General features: G+C 42.6%; 1 protein-coding gene across 2 annotated transcripts; it reads right to left on the bottom strand.

The window, feature by feature from the left end:
* Positions 1-1,268: 1,268 nt before the first annotated feature.
* FAM20B (FAM20B glycosaminoglycan xylosylkinase) lies at positions 1,269-27,470 on the bottom strand. 2 transcript variants are annotated; one of them, XM_082053751.1, is made up of 8 exons: positions 27,370-27,470; positions 19,077-19,607; positions 16,266-16,352; positions 13,732-13,841; positions 11,435-11,606; positions 9,039-9,230; positions 6,739-6,798; positions 1,269-5,006 (listed from the first exon to the last, which is right to left on the bottom strand). In XM_082053751.1, the coding sequence occupies exons 2-8, from the start codon at positions 19,451-19,453 to the stop codon at positions 4,775-4,777; spliced, it is 1,230 nt and encodes a 409-aa protein (XP_081909877.1). In that variant the 5' UTR covers positions 19,454-19,607; positions 27,370-27,470; the 3' UTR covers positions 1,269-4,774. The 2 variants fall into 2 exon arrangements, with proteins under 2 accessions (XP_081909877.1, XP_081909878.1); XM_082053752.1 differs by lacking the exon at positions 27,370-27,470 and adding an exon at positions 25,295-25,311.

Below are 27,470 nucleotides of genomic sequence, written 5' to 3'. Positions count from 1 at the left end.
CAAAAGAAATTCAGGGGAAGTGCTAATTTTCAAAAGCCTTTGGTTCTTCATTGGTTCAAAGTTGTTTCTGTCCATTCTTCTGTAAACTTATGTTCATTACATAATCAGAAACACTTTAAAATCTTCCAGTTATATGAATTCTCACCCTGTTACTACGGCAAACCACTCCAAAATTACTTAGCAGCAATACAACAAAGTGCTTGTAAAAACAGCTCTCAAAACTAGCTATTTCAGCCTTGCAAAACTTTAAAGCATCTGTAGTCTCTGCAAGTTGTTGAACTGATTATACACAAGCCAGAATCCTGTCGTGCTCCCTGAGTAAATTGGCACCTCAAAAATAGAGATGGAGGATATGAAAAATGATTGTCACCACACAATGCTAGGAGACAAAAAAAACCCTAGAACATCCTCCTCCCCAGAACCCCCAAAATAGAACCCAAAAACCAGCAAATCCAAAGTTTCAGCTGAGAAACTTAAGCTTTAAAAAAAGCCGGTGCTTTTGGTTGCTTCCCACCATCACACTGATGGCCCAGGCCAGGTCACAGCCGGTTCCCAGGAGAGGCACAGTGCCACCGTGGGGCTGCCGAGTCCTGTCCCCAGCAGCTCAGACCATCCTCAGAAGTTCACAGCAGCTCTCGGTGGCTTCCTTGGCTTCCAGACACCCAACACTCAGAGCTGTGAGCATCACCTCCTGCCTCTGAAAAACTCACCGCAGTGGGTTAAGAAGACAAAAAGCGCTGACACAGGCAGATTAAGTCCTAGCATTCCGTGGAACAGATTTTGATGACCGTCTACTTGACCCGTCTTGTAAAAGGGCTTCGATAAAAGCTTAGAGAAGCCAACCATGAACACGTGCCAACTCCATATGCATCTCTTGCCAACTCAATATACATCCCTTGCTCCATAAAACAACACCGGCTTATCGGGACAGAACCAAGAAATCAGCCTCGCTGGCTTGGCAGATGTGGGGCCGTGTGGTGCACTTTCAACAGCAAAAAATATTCGTTCTCCAAAGACCACTTAAAGCTGTATTCAACTTTTGTCTCACTTTGGGACACTTCTTAAACACATCTTTCCTTACCAACAATGCTCTTGCAAGCAACCTGCACATTTGACTCCATTCTTGGAAATACATGACTGGAATAAATGTAATTGATAACGATTAGTGAAGGAATAACCATGATATGTCAGAAGAAAAACACTTTAAACATTCAGCTCACCATGTTAGAATAAGAGAGACAGGGTAGAGAAAGAGAGAGACTTAAACAATCTATCAATGTTGCTTTATTAAAATCTTTATTCACACAACGTTGCTTTATGCGGAATCTGATCCTGGGGGATACAAGTAGAAAGTCACGACTGTGTTCTGTTTTCTTATTAGCAACCTCCGTTTGTGCAGCTGCTCCCAGAGGCAATCCTCACAGCTCCACGAGGGGTTTCTGCTTCAAGCATCTTGCTCCAGCTGCCACAGTAAATAAATTAGCTTCTTAATAAATTAGTATTTTTCAGTTGAAGTTTGTTTGGCAAGACATACTCCAGTTCATCAGCTGCTGGAAGAGGAGCCAACTTCAGAGCCTCCTCCAGCCCGATGGCTGACTTAGGAAGGAGGAGATAAATAGCAGATGGGTGATGAAGCTCTCTCTTTAATTAGTTCTGGATTTCTGCGCTTCAAGCGCTCTGATATTACTAATATCCACAACACAACCATTTTGTAACATCTGGAGCCAGCAAGTGACAGTGTGCACAGCGAACAAGAATTAGAAGGTGTCAAGAAAACCTCATCAACAGAGCACAGCACCTGCCTCACAAATGACGCTGGTTTTCAGAGATTCAAGCAGATCCTGTTTGCATGCGGGTGCTGCTTCTGATTCCCTTTGCAATAGTTACAACTGATTCTAAAACTACTCAGGGTTTTGTATTTAAGCAAGACAATGATCATTGCCAAAAAGCCAGAGATTGTCATGAGGCCAAATCAGATATTCCTGATTTTTTGGGTAAGAGAGGAATTTATTCTTCTTTCCTGCTGCAGAACACCAAGCTCTTGTGGTGTTTACAGTGACCAGAAGCATCCACATGAACAACAGAAAAAAGGAAAAAGCAATTGTTTCTTGCTTCCTCCTACTGATGATGCCGGACTTCATGCCCATTGTTTACAAGTAAACTAATACAGTGCTTTATGTCTTTGACATTCATACTGGGGAAAACTGATCCCCCAAGTTCCATGTGGTGGCAAAAGCTTCAGCTCAGAGCCCCATAAACAAGCAATACATAAGCCCTGAAAACTAATTTGATTTCATAAAGATAGAAAGAGGGTTTTCTGGAATCCCTTAATAAATCAAATGTAAATGATCAAGAATGATCATACAGAAATCAGAACTTCAAATTTTGGTAGATCCTTCCCAAAATATTAAGTGCTTATGATTAAGCTCAAAGAACGTGCTTTTAAAAATGCTATAAGCCACTACCATGTGCATCACTGTCTCCCCTTCGTGTAAATCATCTTCAGTTCCCTGGGAAACAGTTCATGCCGAAATGCCTCAGTATGGATCTGTTCTGCTTCAGAATAAAAGCATTCACTAACCACCTAACTGTTGTCTGCAGTACTTGCCAACGCTGTCTCGCTCAACCACCAAAATGTGAGCCAGCCAAGCAACCGGCCAGCCCAGCCGGGGAGGGAGCAGCGCAATCCCTTAGAGAACCCACAAGGCACCTCTGCGACAGTGGTTTCAACTCACCAAAGGGACCATGGCTTCTAAACACATCTTACTTCATCAAGTACAGTGATAATCAGGCACTAGCTCAACACCAGTGTCCTAAAAGCAGGCTGTGCGGTACAGACCTGACTGGTAACACCAATGAGTAACTTCACATCCCATCCTAACTGTGGGATGGGTCTGTGATGTGGCCAAGTCCAGAAGAGATCTAGAAGAACGTAAAATTCAATTTCAGGTGAACAGTTGCACTCTACTATCAAGGTACTGCACTCAGGCAATGAAAAACAACAAAGATTTCAGCAAAATAAAACTTAATATTAAAAATAAACTCTTCCACTAACACCTCTTTGATCAGGTACGGCCGCAGGTGCAAGAACAGGAAACAGCTCTTGATCTGCCCAGCACACGACCGTAGAGCTAGGGAAATTTTGACAGACAGGGAAAAGGTCTTAAACCGTCATTTGGCTGCCCTTGCTCACAAGTCCAATAATACATAATCACTTTGGGAAGTGAACTCTTTCCTTACTTCTAAGGACCATACTGTCTGAACTGAAAATAGATGCAAAGCTGCTAAATTTGGAAACATAACGATGAAGCTGCTTCCCTTCTGGAGACACAGACTCAGCAAGCATGACAAGTTTTATGGCCACAAGCTCATCCACAGTACAGGCTGATGCGGTGCTGAAGGATGACAGGACTAACACAAGACAAGTGCTACAAGTCTACCCTGAAAAGCCAACTCAGACCAACTCTCCTTTCTCTAGAGCAAAACCATTAGGAGTGAGGAGCCCAGGATGACCAGCCCAGTCAGAACATCCCAGAGAGGGTTGCAGGAAGCAGCTGGGGAAGGCAGAAAATGTAACTGCAAGTGCTCACAGCTTCTCAGCTCAGCCACAAGCCAGACCAGGTAGATGGTGCGACTGAAAAACAGCTGGTGTCCACAAAGCAGCAGCACTGAGCTGTGATTACAACATCAAGTAGCAGGAAGCTCCCTCTGTATGAGATGCTGAAGAAGAGCGAGCACAGTTCAGGTTTTTCTCCACTCTTCGTGGCCTTGCCCACAGCTGGTGGTTACTGAGGAAGTCCAGCAATACACCTCTCCTTTGCCAGCACAACGTGCCCCGACTCCCCATATCAAATAGGACACAGAGTAAGCAGCACGTCCTCACTAAACAGAACCTGCTTCCAAGGACAGATTCTATCCTCCTCCTCAGCTACAATACAATGAAAATTTGGTTAATATGGACACAGGACTGCAAGGATATTTACTCAGACCTTGCCATATTCCTTATAAATGGAAAACAATGACAGGACACATGGAAACTTACCTTAACCTCTTAATTACCAAGTGCTGTATAACCACCCTGTCCTCCCTTAAATCTCCAACCCTGTGGATAAATCTTTGATAGGACTTCAGCAAAAACACTGAAGCATTAACACAAGGCAAAGCCCATTCCTAGTCTTTTATCGAGGAAAAGACAATTGAGCAGCAGAGGTCCCCTCTCCCACCCCAATGGCATTCAGAAGAACATCCCACCCCCGGGGGGATGGCACAACTCTTCGGTCTAATAATTATTTTATTCACCACTTCCTCATTCTCTAAAGAAGCAGTAAAATGCCTAACCAGCTCACAGCTGATTATATACAACCCTGAATCAGACAAAAACTCGCAAAAGTGTATGTGGGGAAGAGAAGGGGAGAGGATCATACTGTTCATCTCCTCTAGATTGAGTCCACAAACTAGTGTCTGTATTTCACACACTTCCACCAACATCAAGAGCCATTTTTATCCAGTGCAACATCCACTGCCGGCAATGGACACACCACAATGGCCAAGATGCCCTTACGGGTACTGAGCCATCCAAGGCTCCAATTTCCCACCTCTCACCGCTGTCAGCCGAAGGTAAAAGCCAGTGTCACCTCTGTTTCTCTGGCTCAGAAGCTCTCCTGGTTATTTCAGTTCACCTTGGCCACAGCCTTTCCCAACTGATTGTGCTGTTTTCCTATCGCTTTCTTGTTTGTTTTTTAGAAAAAGGAGTTTCATCTGTGTTCCACTACAATTACAAATGAGACAGTGTCATCCTGTCTTCCACCAGCACAATATCTGGCCCAAACTGGTCTGTGCACTGCTTCACTGTAGCCAGAATGCTGAGAAGCCGCTGGTCTAGGGCATCCAGATGAGGGTCAGAAAGCACCGGTGAGATGGGGTCATGCGACATAGCAGTTTTTAAGGCAGACTTCAGTACTCCGTTCTTCAGATAATTGAGTCTGTTCCAGGTAGAAACCCGGATGCTGAAAAAGAAAGAAACAAACATGTCATTGTGGCCCTGTCCAGCTCAAGTTCCATCAGTAATATCAAAGCCAACCTCTCAAGGAAGCCTGTTATATCATGATTTTGTCTAAATAGAACAGAGTCTTACTAAAAAAGCAATTTTTGAGATGGAAGGGTCCAGGTATAACTGCATTACATGCAATATGTAAGTGAAACTAGAAGACTGAATGTGAAGAAGAATCTAATGTGATGTAATTCTTGTGTTACTATGTTCAATTGCTAGCAAGGAAGTTCTTCAGTCCTGAGGCCTCCCAGATACAGTTTGAAAAGGAAAGAAAATTAACAGTGCAGCTGTTAATTCAAAAACAAAACTCATGTCACCTCAGGAAGAGCATCACTGACCAACAACTAATCACAAAGGACCAAAGTCAGTCAACTGAATTTCCACAGAAGGTGAACTCAGCAGTGATCCTTCTGCTTCATTGGCCACTGAACTTGTTCACATCAGCTCATCTAAACTGTCTTGTTCTGTGAAGTCTCTTGGGATTCTCCCTCAAATGTGTGTGTTTTAGCATCACCAGTCTAAACTCTCAGCTTTTCATGGCCTCTAAAGAAAACAGCAGTGTGAGTAAGCGTTGTAACAAATCTATAGTTAAAACAACTATGCATATGAATTCTTAAATGGCATTTGGTTGGTATCAGAAAGAAAGGATATCTGAAAAGCAGAAAACTGCAGTGTCTCTTATATAGATCAGCTTCTGTCCTAGTTGTATTTGGGAGAATCCAGATGAGAAAGACTTCAAAAGACCCTCATAAAGCAGGAAGTGAAAAAGGTATTTAAAATTAATGTAGGACAACTAAAGAATTTGAAAATCATTTACTTTAATTGAAGAACCTTGCAGAAGGCAGGCCAGGTGTACTGCAGCATGCAGCGCGCATAAAGCCTTAGCATAAGCAGGGGCTGAGAGCTCAGGCTTTCTGCAGAGCACCCAGGCTTCATGGGCCCTGAGCAATTTGGGAGACAGAACCCTCCAAGACAGGCTCAGGGAACTCTCAACTAAATGTTTCATTTGGAAGGCTTAAAGGAGTTAATGTTATCTTGAAGCAACAGACAGTAAATGGATATACCAGTATTTTTCTTTCTGATACTTTCATCTATTAATGAGAAGCAGTGATAGCCTGGTGAGAGAGAGGTGACAGAAAACAAAAATCAATAAGTCACAGCCTCTAAAAATGAAATGAACAAACAATTCACAAGGCCAAAGCGTAAAAAAAATCCTGCAAGAAACCTCAAAACTTCACTTTGAAAGGAGGACCCCGAGCAGTGCTGCAGCCTTGTTTAGAAAGAACACTGGGAAATGAAGGTAGTTAAGTTGCCAGACACGTCGAGTCCTTAGCTTCTGTCAGAGAGAGCTCAAACTGTGATGTGAACTTTTGTTCGGCAGGAGCTGGATGAAGCAGCTGCAGATGCAAAGTACCTGTCATACTGACTAAGGATAGATTTGAACCAGTGACCTGGAGGCGAGACTACTTCCTACAGTCTACCGTCTGATTTACTACCTTAATATAAATGTATTTCTCAGCTTCTTGAGCAGAGAAAATGCATCAAAGGTAGTACCTCAAAAAAGTAAAGCATTATGTACCCAAGTGAACGTTTTCAGGTTGCCAGAAGGCTTCAAACTTAATTATATTGCAACCCTAGGGACAGCATTTACATAAATGAAATGAACAGCATCCCTGCATTTCACTTACATGCAGCACTGATAAAGAGGAGCCAAGATGCTTCTTTCATCCAGGGCAGGGTTTCCAAAGCTGAAAAGCAAAATTAAAACTAAGTGAACCAGTTGAACTCCTAATGTTGTTCTCAACATGAACAGATTTGTAAAGAATTCAAAAAAATCAATACTAGGCAATTTCATGCTCCAACAGCTCAAATAATTTAAATTAAAATATAATCAGGGCATGACCAGTTACAGATATCACTCTCAACAGCATCAGCTAATGTACCAGGTAAACGGAAGCAACACTAGCATACCTAGTTCTTTATCAGACCAAGCCACCTTAGAAACAAAATTCAGAGGAGTTTAGAAATTGAGCTCATCTTGCAAAGCAAAGGAAAGGAGTCATTGGTATTCTGGACACCGAGAGCAGAAGCTTTGCCTGTCTGACACCGCTGGACAGGGGATGAAGGAAATAGCAGCCACGTGTTGGTTTAGATGGCCAGGCTTAGACCAACAGTTCAACAAACAAGCTGATCAACTGCATCATTTCATGATCACACTTTCTAAGGTAAGCCTGCCAAAAGGATTTCATAGTATTTCAGGTTTCACCTAAACACGAGCTTTTTTCCATTTTAGTTTCACCCCCTTCATAACACTGTTTTCAACAAAGAACTTTCCCTTCAATAAAGATAACTTAATCTAGGAGTCTGGTATTAGTCTGCTCAAATAATTCTGTTATTAGTAGCTTTAGAACTGGAATAAGCTCCCTAGGGAAGTGGTCACAGCACCAAGGAGCATCTGGATAATGCTCTGGATGAGGCTCTTAGTCGTATGATTTAGTTTTAGGTACTCCGGAGAGGAGCAGGGATTTGGACTCAATGATCCTTACAGGTCCCTTCCAAGTTGAGATATTCTATGATTCTATGGAAAAACTGTCCCCCTATCACTTATCTCAAAGGAGCTGAAAGAACATTACTTAAACTCTGAAGAAAACAATTTAATCCTGGGCCTACAAAGCCCCACCGGAAATGTTTTTCATAATGTTATACACATGTACAATAATGAAAGGTCTGACATGACCTTGAACTACCATATTAATTTCCAGTGACTAATACATTAACTTCCTCCTAGCACATTGCCAGAGCATTACAGAAAGACATTTTTTGCCAAAATCACCTAAAGCAGCCTGAAAGCAGCAATAATTAAAGCAATCCCAAGGTGAAATGCATCCTGCTGACATAACTGAAGGCATGTTACTGAACAGGCTAGTGCATAAAGACAAAACACTCTGCCACTCCAGACGAATTAGAAACAAAGTAAGGAAGGAATCTACTATACGAAAGGCAATTAGGGAAAGAAACGGTAACTCCGAGCTTTCCAAAAATCTGTCCAGATCAGAAGTCTCAAACGCTATGTACACTTGGTACAAGTGGTACATGAAGCCCTGCAGAGCAGAGCCTGGCGCAGGACCTGCCAGAGCCAACCAGCAGATGTTGGTGCATCTGCAGAAGGGGAAACTCAGTGCTGCTGCAGATGGCAGTGCCCATCTGAATAAAAACTACTCAGGAGCCTCTGGACTAAATCATGTTTTTAAGAAAAATTAAGCAAATTGTAATGATTTAAACTTAAGCTATGCCAGCTGACACATAAAATCTATAGCAAAGACAGAACAACTCAAATTTTAACCACATATGCTTAATAGTAAAGTCTGTCCTCAAGAAGGACTTCTCATCAGTTCCTCTCAGTTACCAAATGCTTCATTTTTGTTTCTATAACAGTTAATATCTACACTCATGACATCATAATATTTTGCTCTCAGTATCAGTTCTATCTCCATTTTAAACCTTTTAAACCCAGAGCAGACTGATCCAGAAGGCAAGGAATGCCAAATTATTCAGATATGTTTTGAAAACATCTACTTTTACTATGGCACTCAGTAATACTCGCTGTTAAATAATAAATCATAAGATTTTAACCTTCTATTAATTCAATTATAAAAGGGAGGGGCTTTTCTGTGAATAGGAGGAGTGAAACAAGCAAACTTCGGAAGCTGCTTGGGGAAAAAAGGCCATACTGTGCTAATCTGGGCGTTTCTGTAGTTTGGGTAAGACTTTGCCCAAAGCAGCCATAGTATTTAGAGTACAGAATAAGCATCACAGCCTTTGAAGGACCCCAATATTTGGTGAGTAATTTCTGATAAGTAGGAAAGATTTGAAATTTTAGCACAAAAGGTATTAATGAACAAAATAGTGGGAGAAAACAGTGAGATACAGAGCAGATAAATGTGTGTCCTTGTGCTCAGCACTGCCTGGCCACCAGGACTTCTCTTACCTTTTGGCATTATCCAAGAGGATAAGCATACTGGCTCCTTCATCATCCTGGAAGCTCTCATAGTGATGCCGGTCAGCATTTCCAATCAAATAGTCGAAGATGGCGGTGTCAATGATATCAAGGAGACGCGGGCCCGAGTCGTAGGGTGAAGTCTTCTTCACAGCATCACAATAGCTTTCATCATACTCCCACCTGTGGGCCGTTGAGAGAAAACAAATCAAATCTTCAAGGAACACTCCATCACAGCACACCAACGGTGTTTATAATTGCCCCTATACTCACAAGTGCATAAAGAGAAGGTGAGTTCAGCAGGAAAGGCTATATAAAAGAAGAGCTGGACAAAAGTGTTTTATTAAAAAAGTAAATCCTATATTAACACCCTAGTGTGTGGAGCAAGCTATAGTTTCAGTGCAAGGTTACACATCATCTTCCTACAGAAAACAAGGCCAGAGTTTGCTCAGAATTCAGCGGTGGTCAGGCTGCCGCACAGCACGACTGCCATCACGACTTGCTTCTCTTAAATCTCCTAACTAAGGACTTCAAGTACTGTAGCTGTTTCTATTGCCTCAATCTGCTCCTATATCAGTCTTGCTTTCCAGTGATCATCTTAATTTGTTCTTTCTAATACAAATAACCTCGTCATGGTTACTTATGACCTCCTCTGTTCCAAGAAGAAGGGCCTCGTGTGTTCATTCTCCATCACTCAGCTGTCTCTTTCCTCCCCACTGTCCTTTCAGATCCTCTCACCTTCTTCACCAATGGCAAGATTTCAAGCTTCCTTTTTTCTTTCCTTCCCTTCTACAGATAACCTAGGCACGTACTTGTGGTCTTGTAACATGGATGTCACGTCTCAATTCTCCAAAGCTAGGATTTAAAATTTTCTCATTTTCTTCTTTAGTTTTCAAAGCTATTCAACACCACCACCAAAGCAGCCAAATCTTTGGTGTGTATGCTGTCCATCTGTCAACCTAAATAACAAGTATATGTACAAAATCTTCCATGTAAGGACTGAAACAATCCTTCACAAAACAGCAGTTAAGTTGGAAATGCCTGAAACCATCTGTGAACAGAAATGGAGGGAACAAGCTGGAGAAACTCACTGACATGCTCAAAATCGCAGTCAGAAAAGCAGGGAGATCAGAATTTAACTATGAGAACTGCCACATACCCCACTTCATCTTCTAGAGCTCTGAAAGCCTGAGCTCCCAATATCCCATCTTTCTTCCAGTTACCCAAATCGGAGTGGCCAAAATTTTATCTTCTCGATGTTTTTGTTAACATGTCACACACATTCCTGTCTCGTAATGTACTCCTCTTTGTACTGGATACATTTCTTTTATGCTACACCCCTCTCTCTCCCTCAACTGTTTCTCTTTCTCTTATTTTTACTATAGATTAGTATTTAATCTCCTTGAACATTTTTTCAGCTATATTATGCAGTCTCTTCTCATTTTTCATTTACTCTTTCAAGATAGAACCTTCTCCAGCATTTATTTCTGATCATTCATATTATATTAGCATAGGACTTTGAAGGTCAGGGATTTTACCTATTACATGTCCATTAAAAATTATGTACACTAATGTGACTATAGAAATTATATTCAAGGGTCAACTCAGGACAGAGTAGAAGCAGCTAGATCAGGAAAGAAATTCCTACAGAGTTATTTTTCCATAATTACCAGACAGAGAAAAAGGAGAGCACGACATCTAGAATGTTTTATTCTCCTGATCCTCTCAAAGTGAAAAGCGCAATGTGACAAGGTGCAAGACAACAGAACCATGCAATCCCACCTGAACAAGGAAAAGGTAAGTTTAAAATATAGCAAATATCACATCAGCATAGGTATCAGGGTAAGCTCCTGTATAACCAGGCAGTTTATGATGAAAAACAGTCTCTCAAAAAAGAAACACCTCCAAGAAATTCAGTCAATTCATTACTGCAATTTACAGCTGATTTTGACCTGTTGAAAAGGAGACAACATCTGCTGCTCAAAAAATCAAACTGTATTTTTAATATGCTAAAACAATTCAATGAAGCCTTTGGATGAGATTCTTTCTGAGAACAATCACATCACTGGATATTTTAGATCGAGGACTAAAAAAATATCTTTCAAACCACTTGTCCAGGACACAGACTTGGAAAAATTTATGAAGTTCAAAACCATCTGCTCTAGTCATGGCAAAAACATCTCCAACCCAAACAGTTGGACATGTTCCATCTACTGTACCAAACTGCTGTCTCCCATGTTTTTCCTTCTCTGCCAACATCCTTTAGATGCTGAGCATGGTCACCAAATACTGATAGTATTCAAAGCAAATAAGAACTTGTCGGTGCCTACCTATGTAAGCTGAACCAGTTATCATGTATAAAGAATAAGCCTATCATGTTCTCATACCTGGCAAGTTTGCCTTCACGGTATGTCCTGCCCCACGGGTGCCGATGTTTCTGAAGAGGCCAGACATCTGGTAGCCACAGGGTCACTGACCCCTCCATGATGTCCCCATCTGCACAAGCTGGTTCTGTTTCCCGACAATAGTAGCACTTCCCATAGAAGCAAGTGTTATTACCTAAAAAAAACCCCAAAAGGTATCAAAAGAACAGAACATAATCCAAGGGATGCCAACTGAAATTTAGTGGCATATTGTTGCAGCAGAACCTTCCCTGCAATAGGATTTCACTGCACTTGACCTGATGCTTCCCACTTGTGAGAAGGAGAGGCTCAAGAGATTAAACAGACACCTATTCATTCAAAGCAACACTGAAGACCAATATTCAAAGGAGAAAGCAATTGTATTTTCTCATGGTTTTATCACACTGAGAGTTAATACAACACTGCACTATCAACAAGTTTTTGTGATCTCTTCCTAGTACTTAGGACCTTGACTTTGCAACCTTAGCCCTCCTTGTTTTTTAAACTTCACCCTTAAGGTGGCAGGTTTCTCACTTTTTTGAAAAAGCTGATGAAAAAGAGATGAGCGAAAAAAGACTAAGCAGAACTCAGATGGGTTTGGAGACCCGAGATCCGCCACACGGCTCAATCACTTGAGCTGACTCAGCGGAAGAAACACAAACGAGCTGCCGTGTGACCCAGGAACGCAAATGTCAGAAGTTTCATCTGTGTCTTCTGACAGGACAGAACAATGAAACCCTGCAGTCTGTAGTCTATTAAGGCCTACGCAGCCTTTAGCATACAGTAAACTACGTAGCCTAGATTAACATTTTTAGCTTAACCTCTTCTGTTTCACTCTTCTAACCTGCCTTCACTTGACTCTTGCCAAGTCAATTCCAGCTCTGTATTCACAGATATTCTACCAAAATACTCTTCAACTATGTCTCACTTGTGATTCCACTTATTCCCTGTCCTTTCTTCTTTGGCTCTACAACCAACATCCTCCCCAGCTCATAATTCCTTGAACAGCCAGCACTCCTTTGCTGTCCTCCATCCAGATCCAGCTCTTGTGCTCCCACTCCGCAAATCAGACAACCTGAGAACATCGCAGAGATGATCACTTACAACACAGAGCTTGCAGCAGACTAGTTCTCTTATTTTTATGAAAACCCTGCAAGTCTCTCTTCCTATCCATGGCCTGCAGCAGGTTCAGCAAGAGACAGAATTCTTTGAGATTCTAGCTGCAGCTCTAGCAAATCTGCACTGAGTATGCATGAATTATCTTTCCTTCAAAATCTCAGAAACTTGGTCAAATTTGGGTTGACAAGGAATCACAACCTTCTCCCTATCCACCTATTTCTTCGGTTCATGCTCTGCAGAACAGCAATGAAAACTTCTGGAGCTGCACTTTTGAAGTCAGCACTTCTGCTAGAAAACTGATTAGTTATCTTGGCTGAAATTAGAAAAAGTCAAGTCTGCCTGAGGCAGACACCCAATGTGAATGCAAAAAGAGTTTGGCAAGGAAGCGCTACTCTCATCTGAAAGTTAAACCCTATAACTGAAAGTGTTAGGCAAACTTAGTAGGTGAGACTACCAGCAGTGCTTGTAATAGAAACACACACAGGCACACATATTTATCAGCTGTAATGAACAATCACCTCTAGAGTCTTATTTGAAAAAAAAAAAAAAGAAGAGTAATAATTGGATATTTTATGAAAGCCTGAAGGAGTTCAGGCTGCAGCATAATTCATTTCTTGGTGCTTAATGACCACTTGGTAGGAGTTCACATTAATAATTCCCATTAAGTGTCCTTCACAGCATTATTACTGTAAACAACATACAGAAGTTCTGACACATTTAATTATGAATGCTCAGCAGAGTCTGATATAGCACAAACAACATCTAATACCAACTGACACAACAGCTCTATAAATTATCCCAAATCACCACTGTGTTTGCGTTAAATACAATTCCAATTTTTTCCTTTCAGGTCTAATCATAGACTTTTCTTACCACCTCTGACAGCAGAGAAAACATTCTTAGTCGAAAAAAAATCCCATCTATAACAGCAGCATGAGGGAACACAGAGAAGCTACAGAGGAAAAACAACTTGGAGGAAATCAAGTTTGCCTCCCCCACCAAATGGGGTTATACAAGTTATGATCCCTCTTGGCACAGAAAGAGACTTACTAGTTTCCTGTATCATAGTTAACTGTTCTATAACTGTCAGATTCCCATGGCTCTTTTTCTCATTAAACATGTTCTTTCTTTACTGGGCTGCACAACCCACGGAATCCACTTACCCACAGTCATGAAGGTACCCAGGAGCTGCTCTGTGGCTACTGGTTTGATCTCTGTCCGTAGATTCACAAACCTGCCAACCACCAGTGGAGCTCGTCGGAAACCCAGAATTCTAATTTGGGGTGAAAAAAAACATGACATGACAATTTGCAACGTGGGCAGCATTACTAAATTAAAACAAACCCACAGTCTCTGTGCCATTGTCTGAAATTGAGATGGCTGAAAGCAAAGAATAAAGTTGGAACCCTGCAGCAACCTCTTCTGTTCTCCAAGGCAAAGTAAGGAAACTCCTTTTTCCTAAGTGTCTGGATGCTAAATTTGCTTTATAGGCCATCAGTGACATTCCTTTATTAGAGCATTTGCAGCAGAGCAACACAGGATGCATCATGCTCCAGCTCTCAGAACTCAGACCTCATACCAGAAATACCCATCATCTGTCTTATGCGCAAGTTAAAGCAGTAACCATGTGGTCTTTGGGCTGGTCACCTGGAAACATCATTTATAATCTGTGGGAATTACTATCTATTAAAATGTTAGGTTTAAGCCCATTTCAATTATATTTGAAAGTAAACAATCTAGAGTTATTTTGTTTGGCATGAGGAGGGAGAACGGAAGAGAGAATGGTGTAACAAAACTGAATAACTGAGAAGTGTCTGGAAAAGAAGAGGTGAGAAAAATAATCATAAAACTTGCAGTCACAAGATCCAGGTTCCACTCCCACGTCTGCCACAGCCTTTGCTCTGTGACCACAAATGACTCGGGTATTTGTAATGGAATTTTAAAAGCGCTTCAAGGAGGTGTACAAACTACCCCAACTCTCTTAATCTACTTTTTATACCCTTTTGGTAGTCTTTGCATCTCAGAAAAAGAGACTGAAAACAGACTGTTCCTTCCCAAAAAGGGACAATCTACATTTTACAGAAATACTAGGAGAGTTATTTCAACAGCTGTAAAGTATTCTTTTTAGCTATTCAATGAGGAAGTCCCTTCCATAAGTATAAATACCTCTAAAAAGGCCAACGCCAAATGTCTGCCTGAGCAAATATTGTATGCATAAAGACAAAAGTCATAGCTGATACAGAGAGTTATGTACAGCTTGAGCAAATGCAGGTGTTCTAAGTAAATAAGCACAGAGCTTCGATCTAGAAAACCCGATCCTGTATTTTCAGACCCACAGCTGAAAGTCCAGTATCCGGGATAACACAGCCCCGCCGTTAGTGGTAAACATACAAGATCCTTCTTGAAACAAGGGCATCCTCAGACAAAATATGTAACTGACACCATTCTAAACAAAGGTATGTGCTAATGTTATGTGGGCAGGTACCTCCTGCTAGGTATTCTTGAAGAATATAGAGATGCGTACCTGCAAAGAGAGGAGAAAGGCCCGAGAAATAAGCACAACACAACCAAGCAGCAAGGAAGAGCTAAGAAAGAGGGGTTTGGAGACTGGAAAGAGGCTTTGAATTCTTGCTTTACAATGTGTGATAGCTGCTTTTTTAGGGAAACTGAAGCCTATATTTTTCTTGAAAGCACAAATGGACAACAGATGTCTGGCTACATAACTTTTTTGATCTTAACATACCCTGATTTTAGCCCACCACTTCAAGACTGCAACAGTAGTAATGTGTATTACACAACTAATTATCACAAAACTTTCCTAGAATTACTGATTTCCATACAAAGTTCCAAAGATGAACTATGACTAACAAACATAACTTTACCGTCTATGATTTCAGTCACAGTGATAAGCCTCTTATTTATGTAGTGAGAAACCTCACTTTAAGTTCAACCATTCTGCTCTTTATTATATTTGTGCCTCCTTGTTCCATTTCCCAAGATTTTAAGTCTCTTCATGTAAGAACCTTTCACATCTTGAATTATCTTTGGAAATCTTCTCCAAAGTGCCAACATAGTCCTCTTACAATAAGGAGACCAAGACTGCGCTCATTTCTTCTAGATGAAAATGCACCTCTAGCTTGTATTTTATAACTACTGACATTCAGTGTTTGGTATTTTCTGACCCATTCTTTGTATGTCCTGTAACTTTTTCTTCTAGTAATTGCAGCTCCAGCTCAGGTCCACAAAACCACCTGGGTACCCCTGAATACAATTAATTTAAGAATAGCTGTTTTTTCCTCTAGGATGCACTGATTCACATTTAGTCTACATTGTTAGTCTAGACACTGGACCTTTTAGTGTACTAGACATTAATTTATCACATAAATTCAGCATTTCAGATGCTTCCACATGATTTGGCTAAGCTCTTTCTTCCATACAATATGAAGCATCAGTGGTTTCACTGCTCATTCTCCTTTTCAAATTCTCAACAAAAATCTTAAATGTTAGAATCTTGCATAGATCTCTGAAATGAAGTTTCACAAAAAAGCTGATTTTCATTTTTGGTTTCAATGTGGTATGTTGGCAGGTTAGAAGTAGCTCACGTCTGAGATGTATTCTTCAAGGAACTCCTATTTCCCCAACTCTGACAAAGCACTTACCAGAGACAATAAAACCAGGTAACCCAATAGTTCCGTACCTATCCAAGTGAAACGCCGCCACTTCTGCATTGTGTCTGTCATAGCCAGCGTATGGTTCTCCTTCCACTACATAATCCCTGGCGTATCTGTAAATGAAATAAGACGAAGTGATTAATACAGGATTTCCATCAATTTTGCTATTCAGAGTAACAAATGCAATAACACTGCCATGTGAAACAGACCCTGGGTCACTTTCAAAGTGATTGGCAATAGGAGAGGAAAAAAAATATTAATGAGACTAAATAGTGTACAGCCTGCTGAAGTAGTAAATAAGGAGGAAAGGTCAGTGACATGCAGTGGTCTCAAGAGCTTGGGAAGCGGTGCTCATTCAGACTAATGAGTTTTAATTCAACCGTATGCCAAGCCTCATCCAAGAACAAAGAACACAGACCCAGCTACAGAACAGGGGACTATTTATACTGGAAAGAAAAACTCCACAAATGATTTTGGGATTAGAATGGATTGTAGATTAACATGAAAATACAATCTGATATTGTGGAAGAAATGCCAAATGCAATCTTTAGTAGCTAGAAGATCAGCAAGCGTGAACCTGAGGACAATATTGGATATGAAAAGACCCTTTATTCTGTCGGAAAAAAGACATAATGAACAGTAAGAAATGGAAATCAGACACTCATTACAACAACAATGGCATATTTTGGTGAAGTGATGGGCTTTTTCCTTTTTTTTTTCTGCTTTTAAAATAGATGTTATTTAAATAGTCAAGGCAAACAAATTTCTGAGATTCATGACATTTGAATCAGGTCTAGCTACTGCTAAGAAGCGTGCTTCAGATGAGCATAAAATTCCACAATCAATGCCGTGCAAATGGGTGAAATGCAATACCTTTTCAAACAAAGTAAGGCCAAATTAGATTGCCTATTTTTTCATTTCCACCTATGTATCAAATTGTGTAAACTGGATTGTTTCTAACAGACTTGGCACTCAAGTAGTAGCAGCAACAGTGTAAGAGAAGCTGCGGTGCTTTAATCCTGCCCAGGGAAGATCTCTTGGGCAACACAACAGTCCATTTTATCAATCTGAGCAAACGCTTCAGTTTCTCTGCAAGGCAGCTCAAAAGTGAATCAACCAGCACAGGATGGCATGGAGTTTTTGGGAGGATTGGACAATTCCTTCCAAATTGGAACTTACACCAAACAAGCATCTTACTTCACACATACCACTGGCACATGGTGGGAGAAACTATTAATCATTAGTAACTTAGGCTGGATTTCAACTATTTTTGAAATGAGACGGCTAACCCTCAAACATGTCCCCAATGTCAGGTCTTTTTATGTTTTTAGAGCGGGCTTTTGAAAACATGGTCTCATTTTTAAAGCTGCAGAGCTAAAACTTATTGGTGAAACAGAACAAATTCTTGCTTCCATGCCCAGCAGGCATCTAGTCTTGTCTAGAGCAATGGTGGCAAATCGAGAGAATTCATTCTTCCCTAACCAGTAAGTCTTCTCAAAACGGTTTTTAGTAGTAACTTAACATGTTTCAGGACAAAAGCTGGTTAAAGAGACTACCTTGCAATGACAGAACAAGACTCTACCTACAAGCCTATCTATTTAGCAGTCACAAACAGAACACGGCTCTACCAGTATGGCTAAGGCCATACTGTCTAGCACTCCCATAAACATTCCCAGCTGCATGTCCTTGATGGAGCATAGTGACTGTGTCCGCCTGCACAGACATTCCATTATGGGAATGTAATTTAATGCTCAGTGAAATGCTTTATAGGACTCACTTATACAAAAAAGCACTACAGAAATGCCATGTTTTGTTACGGCATTTATTGGATGAGCTGCCTATCATATCACCAAGACTTCTGTGTGAAAGGTTCACGCCATTTAAACACAGCCCAGCCCCACAGTGAAGCTCCAGCCAGACCAGTTAACTGACCACACAGAAACAGGACTGTGAATTCAAGAAGTGGAGGGCAGATTTTATTCTCATTCTCTAATCATTCATTAACACGACAGAAAAATTTCACGCTTGCTCAATCCAATATCCTTTGGAGATGTACTCATTCTGTGATGACAACACCTTAGATTTGCAGTGCAGTCCCATAAAACACACCTGCCTTTCTTCCTTACATTTTTCTTTCTTCTCTTTTTCCCCAAAGGCAAACAGTTCAAGAACCTTCACAGACATGCACAGACTCTTCATAAATGTTCAATCGTGGCAAATTTCCCTGTGGATCACCGTAAACAGAGGCCATGCCAAGGAAGTATCACTACCTGCCCATTCTTACATTCCTCCTCCAGTACCCACTATTAGTACACAGGCAACTCAGGGGCTTTCACTCTCACCTACCAAGTGATTTTGAGAGTCTTCATGCCAGACACTCAGATCTACTTTTAAGACCACTGCCAACTTTCACTCCCTGTTCTTGAACAGCATTCTCTTGTGGCAGTTTGACATGACCCTAACTCAGAAACGGTAGGCAAGACTTGTCTCTACACTGCCACAACCTGCATTTCCACAATCAGGGGAAGGTACTGCTCAGAAAACTTCAGGTTTAACAACATTCCCTCAGGACTGAACACAGTGATTATTCTTTTAACCTGAAGACAGGCTGTTTCGAGCATCAAAGCTATACAGCCTGAGAGACAGTTGGCACAGCAACCTAGTGTTGCTAGAGGACCAGCAAGGCTCCGTGCTGTCTGTCTCGCAAATATTAGAATGGCCTTTCCATTTATGTGTAAATTTGTAATTTAAGCATCAATGCAGCAACGTGGAGATTAAAAAAAACCAAAACAAAACATAAAGCAGTTATTCATTCAATCACTGAAGGAAATATTTACCTCTTGGGTTTGAAGACAACCTTCTGTCCTCCTTCAAGTATTAGCAAAGCTTTCAGTTGGGTCCCTTTGTATCCCACATCAGCTTTTATTATTTTCTTGGTTGTCATGGCGTGCATAACAGCCCCGAGCTCGGGCGTCTCCTCGGGATACACCTCCCGGGGTACCACCCATTGGGCTGCAATCTCCCAAGGGGACTGCAACGTGTGGTCGAGGCGGGGGTCCAGCTCGACATGGAGGCTCGCCATCATCCGGTGAAAGGCGCGCTGGTCCTCCCGGTTGGCAGCTGAGGTGTCCAGGTTGTCAATCAGGAAAACTTTTGTGAAAATGAAGATGACAAGGAGGATGGCCAACAGCACAACTCGCTGCTTTAGCTTCATGGTGACCTTCAACCCTTCTCCCCTGACCCTTTCTTCCAAGCGCTACAGGAAGTCTATCGGAGATCAGGGTGAGGAAGGGGATATTAGTGAATTCATTTCATTCATAACTTGCATTGTGAAAGAGGTATCACCACTGAAGCATCTTCTGGTACCCCTAAAAATGAACAAACCAGAAATTTACACTCCTGCAGATCCCAACAAACTCAAAATCAAGTTTATTCTTGGAATGTAAGTCTGCGTTTACGTACACTTGTATCCTAAAGCCCAAACATTTCTGTTAAAACACATGGGGTTTGCTGTCCGCTTGTCGCCTTTCAGCGATCTCCACAAAATGGGAAATCGCCTGATAGCATTCCTACACAGCTGAAATCATAATTACAGCAACTACCGTGGGCAAGACTTTGCAGAGAATTGCCTTTTAAGCTGATCTCCAATTTCACAAAAACTTTGCCATTACTAAGAAAACCCATAACCTCTGGTTTTCTGAAGATCTGTCCCTCAAGAGAAAGCTCCCGGGTAGATTTTCTGACATCTGACAACTGGTGAGAAAAGCTGCACAGCTTAGTTTCCTGGAGGTGTGAGACATAAGGACAGAATAGACTTAATTTGTTTATTGCCTCTCATTTGCTGCCACTACAATTTATGCATATTTTTTCCATTCTACAAAAAAAAAAGGGACATCTTCACTTCCTTGCGGTTTACTACCTATCTTTATCTTCTGCAGTCAACTGTAAAACCAATAACCACAAAAAATATGCAAATTATCTGTAATCTCAACACCAAATTACCAAGGAAAAAAAAACCCCAAACACCAATACTGCCTCTTCTCAGAAACATCTCTTACAACACACTTACTGCCACATCGGTGTTTCTGTATTCACAATGGGCTCTGCAAGACATGTCTTACCCCTCAACAAGCTTTTGCCAGTACAGTGTTAGCATATAAGGACCACAAAAGACTCAGTTAATCAACTTTGTTTCAGTTATGAGGACAGAAATTATCTTCATAATACTAGTTGAACATAGTCAAAAACCAACTGGAAATGGATACTAAGACACATCTCTGAGGAACCCTCGGACCCAAAGATTTCTCTGCACAAGCAACGGTAACCACAAAAACCACAAATGGCACCCTGAGCAGTGGCAGGACTAATCCACAAAAGCCTTCTCATGCGATTTAACAATAAGCGTATAAGCCAGTCATTATTAATCATGTCACTGGAAAAACAGGCTGCACGGGCTAAGTTAATTTACCAGCAGCAACCCAAGGACAGCCAGATCATGGTTTATGAGCCAAACACTGATCACAGCCATCTTCAGCATCCATGTGGCCTCCATTGAAGATTAAGGCCATGGCAAAGAGCAGACGACAGTATGGTGCACCCTTTGAGCAGGCCATCAGTGCAGAATCAGGTTTGGCACAGTATAAGAGCACTAGTATAAAAGCAAGTGCAAGCCCACAAATAACCTTAAATAAATTTACATCAGGTCTACAGCAGACCCACCCTACCTCCCACCTTCCCACGTAGCAGTGTCAGCGTTCACAGAATGCAGCTGCAAGGTGGTTCAACGTTCAGTGTTGCCAACCCACCCAAACATAAACCACCTTCTTTGGTTTGTGTGTAAACTACCTTCTGCTGTTAGTTCTTGAGCCAATGCACAGTTTATCATCTTCCTACAAAACACCACAACTAGTGCACATCAGAGAGACAAGGGAGGGGGCCCAGCAGCTCCAACAGTGAGAGATGGCCCATCAAGTGCCTATGAAGCCCACCGATCTACAGTGGGGTACCCCAAATTATGTCAGCACTGTCACCTAAAGAATGGTCCTGCCCTCCATGTATCTCCCACCTTCATGCACTGCACTCCATGAAAGATCTGAGCAATGCTAAAGCTTGAACATGTTCATTTATTCATTTTTAGCTTCAGTCCTCCTTCACCATATCTGGCTTCCAACGTAGTTATATAAACATCTAAGGAGGGCACACCATGAGGCCAAGAACAAGTGTTTCTCCTGGCAGCAGCACCTGCACTATACGTGCAGGTAAACCTATGGCCCAGGCCAGCCCAACAAAGGATAAGCAGCCAAACCACTTAGGAACAGTCATAAAGACCCACCGAGAGGGACGAGGAAATTCCGTAACAAACTGTCAGAAATTCCCATTTTCAAAATCACTTTTTTCGGCACAGCCACCAAGCTGGGCCCCGCTCAACTTACAGCCGACACGCTCTGACCACGCAGAAGCACGGCTTTGAGCCCAGGTTACCAGCTGATTTTTTTTTTGCCATCATTGTCCTGCCACAGATTACAGCTCAGTTCAGCTTAGCCCTTCCCCAGTCACGCATTTTGCTTGTTGAATACTTCCTATAAAACCTGTGTGCAGAAAGGCAAGAATGAAAGTGAAAGTCTCCTAATGACAGTGAATTAAAACTGAAATGTGAACTGGTGGTCAAATGTTAACAGCAACATGAAAACCCCATGAAGGGTGGAACGTAGAGTGAAAGGCAGCTACCAAGTCTCAGGGATGCTTCAAACTAGCACTATGGTCCCCTGTCAATTATGTAATACTCAATTTAATCTATTGGAAAATAAGTGCTTGTGCTAATAGTGACATAAAACAAGTTACATGTTTATATGGAAATTAAAACTAATTATTGTTCCTCTCAGTTCTGTTCACACAGCAGGCATTTCTCCAAACAGCATGTCAATCTGCATATTACACACTGCAAGCACCAGAGTGAGAAGCACAGATAAGAAAGATACACCTGAGCTGAGAGCCCCAGTTCTTGTAAATACAGAAAGAGTCACTCAGAGAGCCCTAAATAATAACATTATTCTTCAACCTAAGAAAGCAAACAATGCAGATCAGGCTATCACCACACCCTTTCATTGTAATTCCAACTAAAGCACTGGACAGAAATGTTTCATATCTTTAGAGCTCAAGCTGGGCACACGCTTTCCTAGACTGATTTTTGGGAATGCTGATTATTTCTAGGAGTATTCTTTTAGGGGGATAGAGAGGAGAATATAACTAGAGCTACCACTGCAATTAGAAGTCATTTACTTATCTTTTGTGACAGCTTCAAAACTAATTTTGCCTGAAAACCTCCAACAATGTAGATAGAATTTACCAAAAAAAAAAAAAAAAAAATTGCTACAAGACATTTCAGTAATTCCCTTAAGTGAACATCCAATCCTCAAACATTCCTCTTCAAGTTATACAATTACTCCCTGATTCTGCTCTCTGTAGCTTTAAGCAGGTGAGTCAGCTCTGACTTTTTAATGACATCTGCTGAAACGATTATCAGCTGCTTTTCTCCAGCAAATAACAAACCATCCCTGAGGTTGCTATGCAATCAGCACATTAGTCCTCAGGTGCCAACATTATGCTCCTGGTTGTACAAGCCAGCAAAAATTAATCCCTTCACGAATAATTTTACCATGGAAAGTGAGAACTTAGACTTTATGGTTTTAAATTGAAGATGACATGAGTGACAGCGTCAAGGTGTTGTAAGAAAATATTTAAACAATTTTACAAGAAAGTAATTTGAAGAAAAGGACAAGTCACTTGAAAATAGAATTTTGAAAGCTCAAGAAGGTGAAGCTGGTTCTGGAATGAGGACAGAGATCAGAGAGGTGGTCACAGAAACAAATGGAATCGTAACAAATCCTCAAAATCTTAAAAAGGGAAAAATAGGGTGAGCTGTCAGCACAACTCTGGAACAAAAGGCAAAAGGGTCTAGGACCCAGAAATCATCTCAGAGGATACCCAAAAAGGAGATTGTTCCAGAAACTAGGATGGGTGAGAGGATTTTCAAAGGTTTTCTTGTTTGACAAAAAGGGGCAGACAGACAGAGTAGCCACTTCTGTGTAAAAGTTGTGGGAATATGGGATGCACTAAATGATACTACATGCTCTTTGAACCAGAAGCTATCAGAGAAGGAAAAACACAAATGAAGTTTTCAGAAGTCAAACACATTTTAAACCTCCAACCAGCACTAACACAATACAATGACAGAATAATCCCCGAGTACCTACAGTCCCAGAACAACATAAGTTCCCTCCTGCAGTTGCTTATATCTTACCAAGGTCAAGTAACTCTAAAAGGTTTGGTTGGTTTTTTTTTTGGGGGGGTGTTTTGGTTTTTTCTTCCCTAAGCCTCTGCTTAGCATTATCTCCCACTACCATTACTTAACAGAAGACAGAGTTGTTGCTTTACCACCCAAACTCCATCTCTATGTCATAGAAGCAGAGAAAAACCTACTGCCTTTTTATCATATCCCTGATCAACGAGGAAAATAAAACAGTCAGAAATAACCATACTAGCTTTTTAATAGAGTAGTTGACTGGCAAGTTTGCTTCAGAAATGCTTCTTGTTTTTCACTATGTCTTCAGGTTATTTCCTGATCGATTTTGTCTCTCATTACAGCCAGGTCTGTATTCTCAGCAAGTAACGAGTCTTCCAACTCAATATTCAAATAACAGCATCTTCTAAATATCACAGAGGGGTCACTGTGCACACAAATGCCTGACCTAAAGCATGCCCACTGGCATTAAATACCAACAGCATAACACTGTAGTCCTAGTTCACAAAGCAGCAAAATCACAGCTACCATAAGCAGTCTTCAAAGTTAGCAGAGCAGCACATCCCGAAAAAAGGTTTTTATTAGTCACAAGGTCAACACTATGCCACATATCATCATCTTATTTTTATATCACAGAGCTAGAAAACTATTATCTCAAAAATACTTGTATGCAATTTGCTAAGATTTTGTTATGCTCTGAATAACAAATCAGGTCTGAGGGCAGGCAAAGGTTTGGTCTGTCAACACAAGTACACAAAAAAATCATAGCTCAAACAGATGCCCAACTGAAACACAGTTAAGTATGCTCTAATTCCTGTCTAAATGCACATTTTCTCTTCCCAAATACACTATGCCTTCTAGGATCTCCTATAAAAAGGTTTTTAAAAGTTCTCCAGTATATCCTAGAAAATGTCTTGATGAAACAGTGTATAAAATAGTGACATTCTCCTCTTTCTAAACCATTCATCAGTCTCACCAGATTGATCTTTCTTCCTATCCTCCCCTCTCTGGCCAACTCCTTGGGTAGGCTCATGCTTTCCCTCTCTGCCTAAGCCTTGTTATTTCAGTTTTCACAGGCAGGCTCCCATAGACCTTTGCTTAGATATTTCAGACTCATGCTGTCACTTCCACTCTCTGTATGCTGGTTTGTGTACGAGTTTGGCAGTCTGGCGCAGAAGGCTTCATACATATTTACTTGCCTGCTATTTCTCCATCTCTCTTTCTGCCAAAAGCCCTGCGATCTATAGGCAAAATCTTTGAGACACTCTATGCTCAACTCAGTCCACGTGCACAACTGCATCCCTGGTTGAAAGCCAGAGTATAGATAAAATATAAAAGACCACAAGCATTTTAACCACTGCATTATGTATGCCTTCGACTGTAAAAGTCAGTGACAGCCTGATAGATTCTCACACCGCTTCTGAGAGAAAATAACTATTCATCTGTCTGTCCACCTTGCCTTTAGAATCCATCACCCACGTTTCAGCCAAATTTGTCAGAGGTGTATACATCCGCAAGCTTTGCAAAACCAACTGGCCAGACAGAGGACAGGAGCCTCAAGAAGCCAAGGACAACTCAGTTTCTCTGTCAACCTCTCCCCACAGCTGGCTGGCCACTCAGCCACAGGGACATCTGACACAGCTGGCAGCGCCCATGGAGACGGGGCTGATGGGGACACAGGTGGCACCTGGGTGCAGTCCTGGGGGGAAGGAGGCTACCAGAGGCCTGAGGTTGTAGGAGACAGGCAGGAGTTACCATGGTAGGATGTGGCAAACAAATGCCCAGGAAACCAGGCTTCCTCAATTCTCCTCACAGAACAACTTTCCTTCAAGCAGGGTTTCCTATGGAAACAAAGTTTATATAATCACGCTTTTCAGCAGTAAGCTTTTGGATCCATTGGCTAATTTCAAACACATCTGAGAAAACAGTAGATGTTTTGAAGACAGAGTTTATGCGTTTATTGGAAATTGGCAGCTGGGGAGCACAAGGGGAAAGGCTGCAGCAGCAGCTCAACAGTTGTCTGTTCGCCTCAGCCATCTGGGCAACCAGCATGCACACAGCTGGTACACAGAGGAGCTGGAAATGCTGTACAAGAAGGAAAGAACTAAAAGTATTGCAAAGTGGAATGGTAAGGGACACAGCCAGGAATTGAGGGTACAAAAGTGGAGGGCATCGGGACCTGGTCAGAAAACACAGTTTCACTACAAAGGATATAATTCCCCTCATCCCCATCCCAGTTACTGATGGTTCTACTTGACCGCTGTGGTCAACAAAGCGAGCTGGAAATGTTTCAGGGAGACTTTTCCAACTTGGAAGTGAAGCCAGAACAGTTAAGAAAATCCTGTAGCTTTCCTTCTTAACTTGATGCTCTTACGTTTATTCAATTCATACCTAAGATAGGCACCAAAAACTCAACCTGGGTCTCTACACCCACTTGACATTCAATATCAACAAGCCCATCTCTGCTATAAGACAACACCAATCAATTTCCCTAACTCTTAAGAAGAGAGGTAGCAGACAACAAACCAGAGAACAAAAGACTTTGGTATCGGAACTGAGCTGCCAACTTCATTAACGTGCAAGACAACAAAATCCACCTCACCCTCCTGAGGTTTTGTATTGCAAATAGAGACAAATCTTGCTGCAACTAAGTAGGTCAGACTTCAGGACATAAGAGGTGCATGGAATCATTTTCAAATTAAAATAAGACTGCAGTATTAATGCTCTATTCCATAATAAGCACCAGGTGGAATCTATTCATATTGAATTCACTACAAGACTACAACCTACGTTTTACAGTTTTCTCTGTTTGCTCAGACCCTAAGGCACATATGTATATTGTAGCACTAGGGCCTCAGCCAGCATGAACCAAAACAGCTGCAATGCTTATACACATCTGCATCCAGAAAGGAGCTAAACACAGATGTCCTTTAAAAATGGTTAAACCCACGGCTTTGACAACTAGACTCAGCATTTCTGCTAAACAATACACATCTTATTTTTCCCAACTGGACGATGACCTGAGCTGGGCTGCAATCGATGCCCTGGGAGCAAGTCTATTCACAAGCCCAGTGCATGGTTAGAAAGGCTTCCCAGCTGCGCGGGGCTGTTCTCCCATCCCAAAGCAAGGATCCAGGAGAGGAAGGAAATGCAAGAGAGCAGATAAACACACACATCTGCCACAGCGATGTCTGTGAAGTCCTCAACTGACCACGGATGAAACGGGGAGGTGTTTCGGGGACCTGCTCTCCCCCCACACGGAAACCGCAGAGGCATTTCCAGCGAGGCTGACCTGGCCAGACCGAACGCGCCCTACGCGCCGGAGGACCCAGCCGTGCGGAGCTCAGCGCCCGCCGCGGGGACCCGCGCAGAGCAGGGCGGAGAGGCCCGGCCGGGGCCCGCCGCGGGGCGCAGCCCGGCCCGCCGGCTCCTCCCGCGGGGCAGCTGGGCGGGAGGCCGCGGCCGCCGCTCCCGCAAGGCCCGGCCGAGCGGCTGCGCACCTGCGCGCGCCGGCCAACGGCCGTAACGGTTCTAACGGCTCCTCCCTCTCTCCGCGGGGCTCCTCAGCCGGGACCCGACCCATGTGGCAGATGCCCGGCCCCCGCCGGCCACCCGGCCCCGGAGGGAGGCGACGGGGTGCCTCACCACCGTCCCCCCGATCCCGGCTTCAGGCCGGCGCCCCGGGCAGGGCGAGGCGGCAGGGGCGTGCCCGCCCCTCAGGTGCCACCGCCCCGCCACGCAGGCAGGTGCAGGAGCGGCCTCCGCCACCCCGCGGAGCAGCCCGCGGCCCTCACCGGCCCGTCCCCCGCGCCGCGCCGCGCCGCACTCACCCCGCCCGCTGCCCGGCTCCATGGCCCCGGCCGGCGCCGCCGCCGCCGCCAGCCCCCGCCAGCTCCCCAACATGGTGCCGCCCGGCTCCCGGCCCCGCCCC

Source organism: Streptopelia decaocto (genome assembly GCF_964273445.1).
Source record: "Streptopelia decaocto genome assembly, chromosome: 5".
NCBI lineage: Eukaryota > Metazoa > Chordata > Aves > Columbiformes > Columbidae > Streptopelia > Streptopelia decaocto.
The sequence above is the reverse complement of the archived record's forward strand: the minus strand, read 5'-3'. Positions and strand labels throughout refer to the sequence as shown.